This window comes from Barbus barbus (genome assembly GCF_936440315.1).
Source record: "Barbus barbus genome assembly, chromosome: 35".
NCBI lineage: Eukaryota > Metazoa > Chordata > Actinopteri > Cypriniformes > Cyprinidae > Barbus > Barbus barbus.
This window is the reverse complement of record NC_136763.1, coordinates 23,320,827-23,336,723: the sequence shown is the minus strand read 5'-3', so window position 1 is coordinate 23,336,723 and position 15,897 is coordinate 23,320,827. Positions and strand designations below refer to the sequence as shown.

General features: G+C 37.8%; 1 protein-coding gene across 1 annotated transcript; it reads right to left on the bottom strand.

Moving 5' to 3' along the window:
- Window positions 1–638: 638 nt before the first annotated feature.
- On the bottom strand, window positions 639–12,194 carry LOC306854906 (GTP-binding protein Di-Ras1-like). The gene is made up of 2 exons (XM_079393215.1): window positions 11,960–12,194; window positions 639–3,111 (listed from the first exon to the last, which is right to left on the bottom strand). Exon 2 carries the CDS (start codon window positions 3,054–3,056, stop codon window positions 2,469–2,471), a length of 588 nt encoding a protein of 195 aa, XP_079249341.1. The 5' UTR covers window positions 3,057–3,111; window positions 11,960–12,194; the 3' UTR covers window positions 639–2,468.
- Window positions 12,195–15,897: the final 3,703 nt, after the last annotated feature.

Sequence of the window (15,897 nt, the reverse complement as noted above, 5' to 3'; positions counted from 1 at the left end):
CTGGTACTGTATAACTGACCAGTTCACAATGTCCACATGTTTTTGTCATCGAATTCAAAGCGTTGGCACTGGAGCTGCACTGAAATCATTACAAGTTGCGACTTAAGACAATTCTCAACCATAAAAAGACTTAGCCTATTACAATATCTCTTCATCCTTTTATGTTTTCATATTTTGGCAGAATATCTATATAAATAGATCTTAATTGTTGTTAAATTGTTAATTGTTACTTTAATATTTGTAGATCTAAAAGCACCATTACTTGTGGACCATTTTCTTCCAATATTTTCATTTACTGCAACATACCTCTTTTCACGACCAGAGGGCGGTGTCAGGGTATTTTTTTCAAACCTGAAAACCTGTCAAAACACTGCTCTTTTGCACTGGTTGAAGACCAGTTATGCTGCAGGGTTCTGTAATTGTAAACACAGCACACGGACACAACCCAGCAATATCTTCACACACAAATCTGTTTTATTTCATCTGCTAATTAATGCTTCGCTTTCAGTCAAATCTTCAGACTGACTGAGCAGATGATCCAACAGATGCTCTTTCTGCATCTTCAGGTAAACTCATTCCCCTCAGTATCCATCATTACTACTGCAGTAACATAATAAGGGCAGAGAGTTCACATCATTGATATAAAATATATTTTTATTGTGGTAAGTACCTGCAACCTTATCTACAGTGGCCCCAGAAAGTATCTTACTTAAAAATGTAGTAATGTATTATAATTTAAGTCACACAGAGTCCTGTTGGTTCATAAATGTCTAATAGCTCAAACATGGTTTAATATTTTGTATCTAAATGCAATGAAGTTCAGATATGCATACTTTTGGAGTCACTTTATACTATACACAGATGTTCAGAAACACAAAAGAAAACAAGCAATAATTATTTCCCTTTTGTTTGTGCTTCTTTATTTTTCTGGTCCCTCACATAATATTTATTGAATAAACACTTAATGTGCAGTAAAGTTGTAAACGCAGAGTGTTTGACAAGAACATTTTTGTAAAGGTTAACGCTCTGTGTTTTGAATGTGCTCAAGATTCTAAAAGTGCTTTAATATCATGTATTGCTAAAGCAAATGGAATTAAATAATCTGAGGAAATATAGACACTGACAGAAAAACAGGGGCTGTACAGGGGTTTTCATTAGTGCTCATAATACACATAGATTTCACATACAGGATATATGTTTTAGTAAGATGATGAAATGCATATATTAAGGTTTTCGAGTGCCATCAACACTTGAAAAACAAAACAGAGTAAAATAAAACACCAATCGACACCCCGAACCCCACCCCATCACGAAAAAATAGCTTTTAGAAATGATCACATTTAGGACTTATTCACTGTGCTTCAATAAGTTATAGCTCTGTTCTCGATGAAAAGATCTCAATCACATTTAATATGAAGGTACTTTATATCATCAGACATGCATTATGCACTTTACTCTGTTATACCAGGTTACATCACTGGCTGCTATAGTAAATGTAATTTGGAAGAGCGGATAGTGTCGCCTCTTCAGCTGTGCCCAGGCCTTTTCCTCCTGTGGGTGAGAATCCCATACGATTCAGAACCAGTTCAAGACATTTATGTCTGCATTTCCAAACCTTTCCGTTAAAGACACAGCCTGACATAAAAATGGCCACATTGATGATTTGGTCTGTCTTGAATTCAATAAAAAGCCAACAGAAAGCAGCAGAGAGAGCATGTGTGAGAATCGTGGGACGTCCTCCCTGCTGCCTGTGTCAGCTCTTATAGTCTACTACACAGAGTCACTACAGGAGCCAGAACATACAGGGGAAGGCAGATGGTTGACGTTTGGATGCGCACTAAAGATTACCTGATTAAGACTGAGAAGGATGGAGAGTTAAAGGGAGAGTTCACCCAAAAAGAAAGTTCTGTCATCGTTTGCTCACTCTCGTGTTGCTTACTTCACTCAAAAAGAAGAAATATAAAAATCTAAAAGGTGCAAAAGCACCATCAATGTATCATAAAGGTGCACGGTCCATATAAAGAGTGCTCTTTTCCAAGACTTACAGGTCTCAGTGGGAAAATTGCTGGCATTTACAGTTTTACATTCACCCTGGGTCAGTTTGGCATGTTAATGTAAGTCTTCTCAAAGAATCAGTTGATTCAGTTCATAACATTGGTCTGAATGAATCAGGATTCTGAAATTCAACACACAGTTATAGACTTGGAATATACAGTATCTCACAAGTAATATGGACAACTTTTTTTTAAGGATTTTGGTTGCATGGACAAGTGCGGCCAGTACAATTCTTTTAAAATTTCTGTTTGTCTTCCCTGGAAACAATAAAGTCATATGGGTTAAATTGGCAGGACAATAAGTAAACGATGACAGAAATTTCATATTTTGTGTGTACTGTTCCTTTAAGGTGAGGGACTTATGTACATTTGGAGGAGTCAGTTACACGTTGAGTGATGGATGCATCCAGCCTCCTACATCACACTGCACTTGGCCTTCAGCTTGTCTGCACGTCTCTGCTTGCTGGAGCGCATGTTCAGACTCATATCACGCTTCTTATCCAGGTTCAGGAGCTCCTGAAAAAGCTCCTTCACGTTGGTGTTGGTCTTGGCTGATGTTTCCATGAACGCGCATTTCCAGATGTTTGCTTGAGCTTCGCCCTCCTTGGTCTCCACCTCGCGCTGGGTCTCGTCGCTCTTATTACCCACAAGCATGATGGGGATGTTCTCCACGTTACCTTTGATGGCCAGCACTTGCTGGTAGATGGGCTTCAGCTCCTCCAGCGATTGCCTGCTGGTGATGGAGTAGACCAGGATGAAGGCATGGCCTTTGGAGATGGACAGACGCTGCATAGCAGGAAACTGGTGGCTGCCAGTGGTGTCTGTGATCTCCAGAGTGCATACGCTCTTGTCGCAGCTGATGACCTGCCGGTATGTGTCCTCCACCGTCGGGATGTAGGTGTCCCTGAAGGTGCCTTTAACAAAGCGCAGAACCAAGGAGCTCTTGCCCACTCCCCCTGCTCCAAACACCACCACCTGGTAATCGTTACTCTGCTCTGGCATGCTGCTTGGGTTTGTTGGGGTATGTGGCGGTTAAGACTCAATTATTCCCTGAGATCTGAAAAAGGAAAAAGGTTTCATTTGGTTCACATGCACATTAAGACAGTGTATCCAATAAATATATTTATCTTTTGCGGTTCACAAATGTAGAGAAATTCTGTAAACATTCTCATTTCCAGACATTAAACTAGACATCTTTCAGACTATTCCATTAATAGATTGATTGGACTAGACCGAAAGTAAGACTAGCACTGGTACTTCCAAACCAATCTCACATGAGGTGGCAATTTCGTATGAATTTTTATGATGTGAATTGTACGAAAAAGTAAGCATGAAGGTCTACCCCTAGCCCTACCCTGAAACATCACGTAATCAGAAAATACGATAACATACAAACTATTAGAGAGCAGTATCCCAAAACATAATTATGAAAACATTAATAATGAATAATGAAAATGTAAAGCCACTCATTGCAAAACTAGTGCTTATTCAATCTTTGTACAAAATTAATGAAAATGTCTTGCAATTATTAAATAAAAAAAATTAATAACTAAAACATTGCTATACTTCATCACTACTGACACACTAATTTAAAAATATATATATATTTTTATTATTTTCATATGAAATTACAAAGGTGTTTTGTGATCGTGATTGACATCATTTTAGAATGGCATTATATAATGTGCCCTCTTAAGTATTATACTGTGCTTATGATTGAGATTTATATATATTTCAGTCATGAAACTCTAGATGGCGCTGGCAGACGGGTTGTTAAGTGATTATATGCAGAGAGTTAAAGGTGACATATCATGAAAATCTGACTTCTCCAGGTTTTAAGTGCTATAATCAGTAACTTTGTTTTAGTAAGCCTTTTTCTGCAAGCTTCTGAAAAAATGAGCGGGTCTAATTCCGCTCCCTTTGTGGCGTGGCAAATGGATCTCATTATAATATTACCGCCCCTTTATCTGCAAGTTTCTACCCGCTGCGTCGTCATTTTGATTCCACAAGCAACAGCGGTGTAGCAGTTCTAATGCCATGGTGAAAGATTGAGCAAAACATGCTAACTGTTCTGCCTTTGGCTGCACAGACGAGCACAGAACACTATTTAGTCCCAGCCTCAGAGGAGACAAAAGAGCAGTGCATTTATTGATTTATTTACTGTATGCTGCTGCCACACAGATCTAAAAATAATCATGCAATTTATTTCCCAGCTGTTTACCTTCACAGACATAACTGACTGTTTTTGTAACTCGTGTGTGTTTTAACCATAGACTGTAAAAAAAGATGGACGACGCATCTCCGCTTCCTTCCATTATAGAAAAGTGAAGCGAATACATCTCAGTATGGCCGCTGCCATTGTGAGTAAATGACGTCATTTGGAGCCCGAGTATGCGCAGTAGATATTCATTTGGAGCCCGAGTCTGCGCAGTAGAGATTCGTAGAGATTCGTTTGGAGCCCGAGTCTGCGCAGTAGAGATTCGTTTGGAGCCCGAGTCTGCGCAGTAGAGATTCGTAGAGATTCGTTTGGAGCCCGAGTCTGCGCAGTAGAGATTCGTAGAGATTGGTTTGGAGCCCAAGTCTGCGCAGTGGAGATTCGTTTGGAGCCCGAGTCTGCGCAGTAGAGATTCGTTTGGAGCCCGAGTCTGCGCAGTAGAGATTCGTAGAGATTCGTTTGGAGCCCGAGTCTGCGCAGTAGAGATTCGTAGAGATTGGTTTGGAGCCCAAGTCTGCGCAGTGGAGATTCGTTTGGAGCCCGAGTCTGCGCAGTAGAGATTCGTTTGGAGCCCGAGTCTGCGCAGTAGAGATTCGTAGAGATTGGTTTGGAGCCCGAGTCTGCGCAGTAGAGATTCGTTTGGAGCCCGAGTCTGCGCAGTAGAGATTCGTAGAGATTGGTTTGGAGCCCGAGTCTGCGCAGTAGAGATTCGTAGAGATTGGTTTGGAGCCCGAGTCTGCGCAGTAGAGATTCGTTTGGAGCCCGAGTCTGCGCAGTAGAGATTCGTAGAGATTCGTTTGGAGCCCGAGTCTGCGCAGTAGAGATTCGTAGAGATTGGTTTGGAGCCCGAGTCTGCGCAGTAGAGATTCGTAGAGATTCGTTTGGAGCCCGAGTCTGCGCAGTAGAGATTGGTTTGGAGCCCGAGTCTGCGCAGTAGAGATTCGTAGAGATTCGTTTGGAGCCCGAGTCTGCGCAGTAGAGATTCGTTTGGAGCCCGAGTCTGCGCAGTAGAGATTCGTTTGGAGCCCGAGTCTGCGCAGTAGAGATTCGTTTGGAGCCCGAGTCTGCGCAGTAGAGTCGTGAGGCGGAGCCGCGGAACCAAACTCCCGCCCAAACTCCCGCAGACCCAATCAATCATAACGACACGCCCCATTTTTATAGCATCAAATTACTAGCTAAAATCAAACTTACCACAAAAACGAACAATTGAACATATACAGTATCGGCGCGATAACAACTACCTTAAATAACCAAAATCATATTTTGGAAAATTGTATTGGAAGTGTAATTCATTTTTTTGTTATGACTCAAGTCCCATTCGTTTACATGGAGAGGGTGGGGTTTATGACCTGTACTGCAGCCAGCCACCAGAGGGCGATCAAAGTTACACTGTATACTAGTGAAAATTATATATAAATCTGCATATTTTTTTTAAATCAGTTCAAGAAATACTACCATCTAATTTTTTGCATTAAACTATGAAAATTATGGTGATAAGTAAGCTTATGTTTATTCCATCAAAAGTATAAACACTGTGGCTCTGTGGCACTATCAAACATTGATCTGTTTGTCTGAGCACCCTCCATGACCAGCTCAATATAGCAACATCGGCTCAACCAGTAATGTACGTTTGAGGCAGGACTCTCTGATTTTCTAACCAACAAGAGATGGAGGGGTGTTTGGAATTATAGTTTGATGCCACTACCTCAGAAATCACACATATAATTTTTAACGACATAATGTTAAAGCAAAATATAATTTCTGATTTCTTTATTTTGATTTAGGAATGAAACGGTTCTTAACCGTTTTCATGAGATCTACACATGACACTATTGGTAACAGGATTGCCTGACATTATACTTTACGTGGAGAGGATGGAAAGAAAACGATCAGCATTTTCCTTATTTGAATGTTTCTGTTTGTGTGTGTGTGTGTGTGTGTGTGTGTGTGTGTAAATACATGAGAGTGTATGCCTGTGTGCCTTTGTCAATTGAGTAGGACGGTCTCTGCTGCCATCAGCATCAAGGTCATCTATTAATGACTCATTTATCTTGCTGTGAAGCAGCCATTGAACTCAAGATCACACCAGATATTTCTGGCACCTTACTGAATTCTTGCAGCATTTGGAGACGGGTCACTTCCTGACTGCCTCAAGAGAGATTTATGCAAATGCCTAATTTTCACATGACAGATCAATATACACAAACCAGACCAATGCGGTCTGATTAACAGAGAACTTTGTCTGCATTTAAGTGCTTGAAGATGCTCACATCTACTTTTCATTCTACTAAAATTCAATGGTACTTCTGAATTAGCAGTAATGATTATCACTCAGATGAACAGAGACCAGATGAGCCTCTTACTAAAGACTTCTTTGGTTTGCCGGCAGCATATGACGCAGTTTTAAATATTTAGGATGTTTTGTCAAGGCCTTATACCTCTCATATTCTATTTTTTTTCTTCTTATAGTAAAACTCTGATCAAATGTTAAGGTCAGGCATTTTATAAAGAGGCTTAATAAATCCTATCCATTGGAGTTAATGCACAAGACTGAGTGATGCAATGTGATTTTGAGTACAATGGATCAGTCATATTAAAAATAACAGTGAGAGTGAAGATAAATAAATGGCTGGATGAGATACAATTTCTGTACTTTCTGTCCTTTCCACAGACACAATTACAATAAAAAAATCTAGACACTGTATCAATATATGAACAGCTACTAGATTTCAGCTATGTAACATTTAGTTAAACAGGCAGTTAATACTGATACAGAACTTTAAAAAAATTGAGTTTGATTATTTTTTGTGGGCTACTTCGCCCCTGCTGGTAGACTGTAGTAACTACACCACCTTCTCCATTCAAAAACCATTAAATTTAGCCATTTATTCCCATAAGCCCTTTGCAAGCAAAAAGTATATTAAGGTAGATGCAGATTTTTGTTGTTTCTATTTTCTGTAGTGGTGTTAAAATTGTGAATCACAGCTCAGGATATGTACTAGGGAAGCATACAGGTGCATCTCAGAAAATTAGAATATGGAGAAAAAGTCAATTTTTTCTTGTAACTTATTTCAAAAAGTGAAACTTTTATATATTTTAGATTCATTACATGTTAAGTAAAACACTTCAAAAGTTTTTTTCTTATTTTTTTATTTATTTTGATGATCAGAGCGTGTACAGCTCATGAAAGTCAAAAATCAGTATCTCAAAATATTAGAATATTTACATTTGAGTTTCAATAAATGACCTTATAAATGACAGTATAAATTCTGGGTATCTCTTGTTCTTTGAAACCACAATAATGGGGAAGACTGCTGACTTGGCAATGGTCCAGAAGACGAACATTGACGCCCTCCACAAAGAGGGTCACAGTCACAGAGGGTCATTACTGAAAGGGATGGCTGTTCAAGGAGTGCTGTATCAAAGCATATTAAATGCAAAGTTGACTGGAAGGAAGAATTTGGGTAGGAATAGGTGCACAAGCAACAGGGATGACCGCAAGCTTGAGAATACTATCAAGCAAAGCCCATTCAAACACTTGGGAGAGTTTCACAAGGAGTGGAATGAAGCTGGAGTCAGTGCATCAAGAGTCACCACGCTCAGACGTCTTCAAGAAAAGGGCTACCAAGTCACTTCTGAACCAGAGACAACGTCAGAAGCGTCTTACCTGGGCTAAGGAGAAAAAGAACTGGACTGTTGCTCAGTGGTCCAAAGTCCTCTTTTCAGATTAAAGTAAATGTAGCTTTTCATTTGGAAATCAAGGTCTGAAGACTGGAGAGGCACAGAATCCAAGCTGCTTGAAGTCCAGTGTGAAGTTTCCACAGTCAGTGATGATTTGGGATGCCTTGACATCTGCTGGTGTTGGTCCATTGTGTTTTATTAAGTCCAAAGTCAATGCAGCCATCTACCAGGAGATTTTAGAGCACTTCATGCTTCCTTCTGCTGAAAAGCTTTAAGGAGATGCTGATTTCCTTTTCCAGCAGGACTTTAGCACCTGCCCACAGTGTCAAAACCACTTCCAAGTGCTTTTCTGACCATGATATTACTGTGCTTGATTGGCCAGCCAACATGCCTGACCTGAACCCCATATAGAATCTATGGGATATTTTCAAGAGAAAGATGAGAAACAGTCGATCCAACAATCCAGACGAGCTGAAGGTTTAATAGTGCCTCAGCAGAGCCACAGGCTGATCACTTCCATGCCACACCTCACTGGTGCTGGAATTTGTGCTAAAGGAGCCCCGACCAACCATTGAGAGCATAAATGAACATACTTTAAAGAACTTGAACTTTTGCAAATCCTTTTTTTGATTGATCTTATAGTCCAGTTGATATGTGGAAAAAAAATCACTTTTTCATAAAAGCATGAAATTTGGTACACTTGTATAGTTTGCGGCCCTAAACATTTTCAGAAATGGAGCTATTGCAAAAACACCTTGTGGTTGCCATGGCGACCATTTTACTTTCCGCCATAACCAGATTATGTATTCAACGAAACATAATAACACAGAAAAGGTTATGTCTACCCCTATGTTTTGATGGTCAAGGATTACAATGATACCATATACATATAAACTGTTCAAGTGAAGAGTTAATGATGAAATCAGCAATGAACATCACCGTATCACAGCATTTACAAAAGTCCATATTATGGCTATTATTTTTTTATATTAGAGAAATCTATTACATTGGTGAGCCACCCAAAAGACTGCTCAGCAAAATTCCAGTAAAGATGATGATACATGGGGCAACTTTTTAGGTTAGAAGCGGTAGTATGCACTGGCCTGTCTAGACAGATATTGTCTTGACATGAAGTTAAAATGGACTAATCGAAAGAGAACAACCGCACACTCACTTAAGCATAATAAATAGCCTATGCTTAAGTGAGTGTGCAGTTGTTCTCTTTCAATAAGATCATATTTTTTCCTTAGTTGTTAGAGAGAACAGCAGGGGTTGCAGAGTCTTCTGGACAAATCCAGGTCACAGTCAAGCCCAAGATACTAAGAGTAGACTGAGAAGCAATGGTCAGAAGGAAGTTTGTTGACAGCTGACTGACAATTCCAGAGACCCAGAGAAAATGACAGAGGTGCAGCAGATAGGACGCAGTTTAGCAAGATTGTGTTGCCATTTGCATGTGATGTTAGAGTATTGTTGAGAGAGAAAACAAGAATGTATTGGAAACCTACCCACCTTACTCTACCTGAGAGGTAAGGAAAAGTACACTTACTTGAAATTATATTTTTTTATATCTCTGAAATAAATTATTGCATTCTTGAAAACAATCTTTTATTGTACTACTGAATAAAATATTATTTAGCTGGTGTGTGGTGGGCGTTCTGGCGCAATATGGCTGCTGTCACGTCATTTAGGTGGATGCTGCACAGTTGAGATTGAGATTCCCCCTCCCATGTAAAGCGCTTTGAGTACCCAGAAAAGTGCTAAATGTAACAAATTAATAATTAATTAATTAAAGCATCCTTTTATTGTACTACTGAATAAAATATGAGTTAATTATCAAAGAAAGAAAAAAATAATAGCCATAATATGGACTTTTGTAAATGCTGTGATACTGTTATTTCCTTCTTACATTGCTGATTTCACCATTAACTCTTCACCTGAACAGTTTATGTTGCTGTATATGGTATCATTGTAATCCTTGAGGGATTAGACATCACCTTTTCTGTGTTATCATGTTTGGGTCAGGAGATATGACACAAAATACATCATTTGGTTATGGAGGAAAGTAAAATGGTCGCCATGGCAACCACGAGATGTTTTTGTGATGGCTCCATTTCTGTTTAGAGCCGCAAACTATACACGTGTACCAAATTTCATGCTTTTATGAAAACGTGAACATATCGTCTCAAATTTTGCACATATCACCTGGACTATTAGGAAATATTCTAATATTTTCAGATACTGATTTTTTACTTTCATGAGCTGTAAGCTCTAATCATCAAAATTAAAACAAAAAACCTTTGAAGTGTTTTACTTTATGTAATCTAAAATAAATGAAAGTTTCACTTTTTGAAATAAGTTACAAGAAAAAAATTAACTTTTTCCCCATATTCAAATTTTCTGATATGCACCTGTATATTTACATTTTTTGTGGCGCCAACAACTAATCAGCATTGTCATGACATCATTTTATAGCCTATACATTTATGACCCAAGCCCCATAAGATTAAAATATATAGACTTTGGTAAACCATATTAACACATAAAAATTAATAATTATATGAAAAAAGTAAAATTATGAAATACTAATACATAACTATAACTATAATAAGTTTTTACATTGTCAACATTTTGTCAGTTAATTTTTGTCTCATAATTATGACTTTCAATGTCCTAATTTAACATTTTTATCTCATAAATGCAACATGCATATGTCATAAGTTCAGTTTTTTGAAAACGAAAGCCAAACTACCCGTTCACACCAAAACAATGACTAAAGATAAAAATGCTAACTATGCTAGAGTCCACATTAACACACAATATTGTTCTGTTTCTTCTAAGCAATTGCTGCAGTTATGCCACCTCCCACTTTAAATGCTCTTTAAAGATTATGATATGCTGTCAATGTCTTTTCATTCAACCGTGAAAAAAAAAAATCAGAACATTATTTCAATAATATTGTTCCCCTGTGTCATTTTCATTGTAACTGTAGTGTGGACAACTAGAATTATAACAATTATTAAAACTTTTAGCATTATTATTATCATTATAGTTATTGGCAATTGTGTGAACAGGCCTTTAGTGAGAGAATGTCATCAGCTATATACTCATGAAAGCAAAAAGACTGAGCCAAAAAAAAAAACATATTTCTAATGTTGCATGTCATCTTTCTGTCAGTTACCCTAGTAACCAACTGGCAAACAGTGGGTTTAATTTACGTCACTGCAGCCTATTCATACACTGAGCTGAAAGAAACTATTTATAGTGATGAATGATTGCTAAGGAAAAATATGTAACCTCAGACAGTTCAGATTTTCAACACGGATTATTTTGATTTTTCACAAATATTTTTTTTTAAAACTACATCTTGAGCTAAGGAAATGTGTAACTGAGACATGCAAACGTCTATGGCATGTGATGTCTAAAAACACCATAGCCCATCAACTCAATTCTTACTCTATAAGCTCGATCCTGAGCCCGTCAGAGCTCTGATGGAATGCAGACCCGAGAAGGTCCGCACCTCTTAATCAGCGGGGTTTGCTGGCGTTAATATTGCGCGTAAAGCTGTAATTAGTCGACATTCAAAACAAATTTTCTCTTAGACCGTTGGTTAATAAAGCAATGGGAGGCCGTGGATAACAGAATATGATATTTCATTATTATTTTTTTCACTCAATCACATGTCGCGTTCACATTCACGCTGAGACAAATACATCATCCGCGCGTAATTCGCATGGATTCGCACTGAACCGAACGTCATTTTTTTACGGAAGAAGACCGATTTGTTTTTTACGTGAAGTCGGCGATCGCTTGTTTGTCGGCATCGTTCACACTCACAGGCGATGGATAACACAATGCAAAGGATCCTCCAAGTCATTACGTCGCTGCGCGCCGAAAGATGCTATTGCGGTCCGTCACACGAAGGACGCGCGTCAAAGACACTAGCGTATCGATACATGAAATATTAAAACAATTATGCATGTCCCGCTAGTGAAAAGCGATTTATTCTTACCTGGCGACTGTGTAGCAACGTCCCAAATCTTGTTAGTCGTAAATTATAGGAAGCATTAGGAGATCAGATACACGACAAATATCTTACATTCTCTGCCGTACCAGTCCCGTTTCATTTTCTCGTGTTATATGCATGGCGTAAATCGAGCGATGTGGCTGAAAATGCTGTTATTGCTCTTGGTGCGGGCGGCGCGCTCCAGCTGTCCTACCACGTCCTCTCTGACGCACGCAAGCGCGCGATACGCGGCTCACCCCCGCGTCCTGTGTCCCGTTACACGACGAGAACAAAAACCCCACCTGCTCTATACCGTTAAACTGTGCTCCGTCTACGCCATGTTGATCATACAACATTGTTCCGTCACTAAAGGGGGCATGTTACATTAATAAAACACAATTTTGAGCACGACATTTCCTCTATGGGCACACACTGGGGATGGATGGAGGCACCGGAATGATGGAAATACTATATATATAGGCTATATTTTAAAAGAGCTAATAGAAGTGCTTCAGCTATCAGACTTGTAGGGATATAGAAATAAAGGGACTAAAATTCAGGTACGGGTAGATGTGGAAAAGGCATGTTAATTAAGCGAGAGTTTTTACTGGGACAGTAAAAAAAATATATATTCGGATATAGCCTACTGTTAAATCATATAGAATATAACTATTTTTTTAAATTGTGGATTAGATGACATGATGAGTGCACCATATGATGTAATTTACTTCCTATTATTAAGACAGTAGTTTTATTTTTTTTAGAAGAAAGAAATGAAACATGAAATAAATAAATATATATATAAGGAATATAGGGATATAAGGAATTAAAAATTTTAAATTGTGGATTAGATGCCATAATCATAATGATTTACTTCTATATATATTCATATTCTTTTATTTCTTTCTTTATAAAAAAATAAAACTACTGTCTTAATAATAGGAAGTAAATAATTGTATAAGGAATATAAGGATATAAGGAATTAAATCAATATATAAACATTAAAACATTCAGCTATTTACATCTTGCAACAACAGACTCCCAATTAAGGTGTTGGAACATACATTCAAGTTCAAGTTTATTTGTATTGCAAAGCAGCTCTACAGGAAATTAAGTGTCCACAATATATTTATATATTGCAGAACCTTAATATATTTAACTTATGGCAAAATTTGGTAATTCTGTATGTTGTCTGAGTGTTGGCATCCTCTGAGGGGTTGGCATCATCTCTTCTCAGGTGTTCGGTCATCTCAGATCATTTAAGGGTTGGATCCAGACTGAAGATTCTGTAATTCCTAGTTACCACGGGATGTTAAACAGCTAAAGAATAATAATAATTTACATTTGATCAGATATAACTGCAGTACAAGATTATAAGATGCATTATGTGAATGCTTGGCTAAAGAGATGTGTCTTTAATCTAGAATTAAATAGATAGAGTGTGTCTGAACCCTGAACATTATCAGGAAGGCTATTCCAGTGAAAAATGTGAAAAAAATAAAATTTTTCCAGCCAAATGTGAAAAAGCTCTATCTCCTTTAGTGGACTTTGCAAGGTGCTACCAAATGTCCAGAGTTTTGCGACCTTAGGGAGCAGGTTGGATTGTAGCGTGGTAGCAGACAAGTTAGGTACGCAGGAGCTAAACAATTTAGGGCCTTATAAGCAAGTAATAATATTTTGTAAAATGATAAGGAACTGAATAGGTAGCCAGTGCAGAGACTGTAAAATTGGGGTAATATGATCATATTTTCTTGATCTGGTAAGAACTCTAGCCGCTGCATTTTGGACTATCTGTAGCTTGTTTATTGAAGATGCAGGACAACCACCTAGCAGTGCATTACAATAGTCCAGTCTAGAGGTCATGAATGCATGAACTACCTTTTCTGCATCAGAAACAGGTAGCCTGTTTTGAAGCTAAACAGGCAAGTTGCTGTCTAATATAACACCCAGATTTTTTACTTTAGAGGACGTAACAGTGCATCCGTCTAGTTGCAAATTGTAATCCAAGAGATTCTGTGTAAAGTTTTGGTCCAATAAGTATTATCTCTGTCTTATCTGAATTTAATAGGAGGAAATCATTGGTCATCCAATCTTTTACATTTTTTACACAATCTATTAGCTTAGATAGTTGAGAAGTTTCATCTGGTCTTGTTGAGATATATAGTTGAGTATCATCAGCATAACATTGAAAACTAATCCCGTATTTTCTATTAATATTACCAAGAGGCAGCATGTATCTAGAAAATAGCAGAGGACCTAGGGCAGATCCTTGTGGTACTCCATACTTTACTGGTGATAATTGAAATAACTCCCCATTTAAATGAACAAAGTGGTAGCGATCTGACAGGTAGGATCTAAACCATCTTAAAGCCTGCCCTTGAATACCAGTATAGTTTTGTAATCGATCTATGAGTGTGTCATGGTCTATAGTGTCAAACGCAGCACTAATATCAAGTAATACTAGCAATGAGATGCACCCTTGGTCTGAAGCAAGAAGCAAGTCATTTGTAATTTTAACAAGTGCAGTTTTTGTACTATGGTGAAGCCTGAAACCTGACTGAAATTCTTCATAGAGATAATTTTTTTTGCAAGAAGGAGCACAATTGAGCAGACACAACTTTTTCTAAAATTTTAGACATAAACGGAAGATTTGAAATGGAACCTCTTTTAAAGTATTATTAGCCATGTCAATTGTGGGATAGTGACAGCATTTTCGTTTCAAAGAGAGTGCTACTAACAAGATGACTTCATCTCATTAAGCATTAGAGAAATTTAAATATTATGAATGTGTTTTTTCAAGCAGCCTGTGGCTATTTTCACATACAGTCCTCCAAACTAGTGATGTCAGCCTTTTATGAGCCTAAGGCACCTTTGTTCAAGAGAATAGTATAAGTCAGTAGTTTGATACTTGTTCATTTGATAGACACTTTTATCTAAAAAGACTATCTAAATTAAATTTCATCGGCATGTTTTTTTTTTGTTGTTGTTGTTAGTTTGTTTTTTATCTTGAATTTGAACCTATGAGAAAGCTAGCACTCCTTGACAAACTAACATCTGTATTGTTCCATAATAGTGTTGTGTGTCCAATATTGGAGTATGTTGTCACAAAAGACCACTTTGTGTTAAATAAACTATAGCTATTTTTCCCAGTAAGCAATGATGAACTTGTGTCTGTAGCCAAGACTTGAAATTTAATGACAGAAACTGAAATAACAAAGACAACCTATATAAAAAAATCTAAATATACACTCTTAAAAATAAATGCTCCAAAAGGGGGGTTTCACGGCAATGCCAGAAGAACCAGTTTTGGTTCCCCAAAGAACCAAATGTTTCACACCATGAGAAAAGTCTAACTTTATATACTGTAGCTACATTACATTACATTTAAGTAACAATATTTAACAATAATATTACATACCATTTAAGAATAATATACCAGTAATATCAACAATGTGTTTACAGGAATAACCCAGCACTTTTAAGAGTGTACCTTTAAGGTACACTCTTAAAAGTGCTGGGTTATTCCTGTAAACACATTGTTGATATTACTGGTATATTATTCTTAAATGATATGTAATATTATTGTTAAATATTGTTACTTAAATGTAATGTAGTTTAAGGCTTAAAGAGTGCAGCTATTTACAAAACAGCAAAACACAGTTCTGCAACCACATTTCTCGACAGAGCTACGTTTCACGTTCAGGTAATTCCATATTTTTCTTGCCAATATTTACGTTTGAGATAAAAATAAAAAAGAGAGAGATGGAGAAAAGCGGTATGTGTGTGGGAGGGAGAGAGTGAGAGGCGTGGCATCAGAGCGCGCAGCATCACTGAATGCAGGGCATCATCCCCACAGAGAGAGACAGCAGCGCCTCCACGCCCACGTGAGGTAAGATTTAAACTAGTTCAATCTATTAGTGATTATTAAACCACTGGTGACAGAT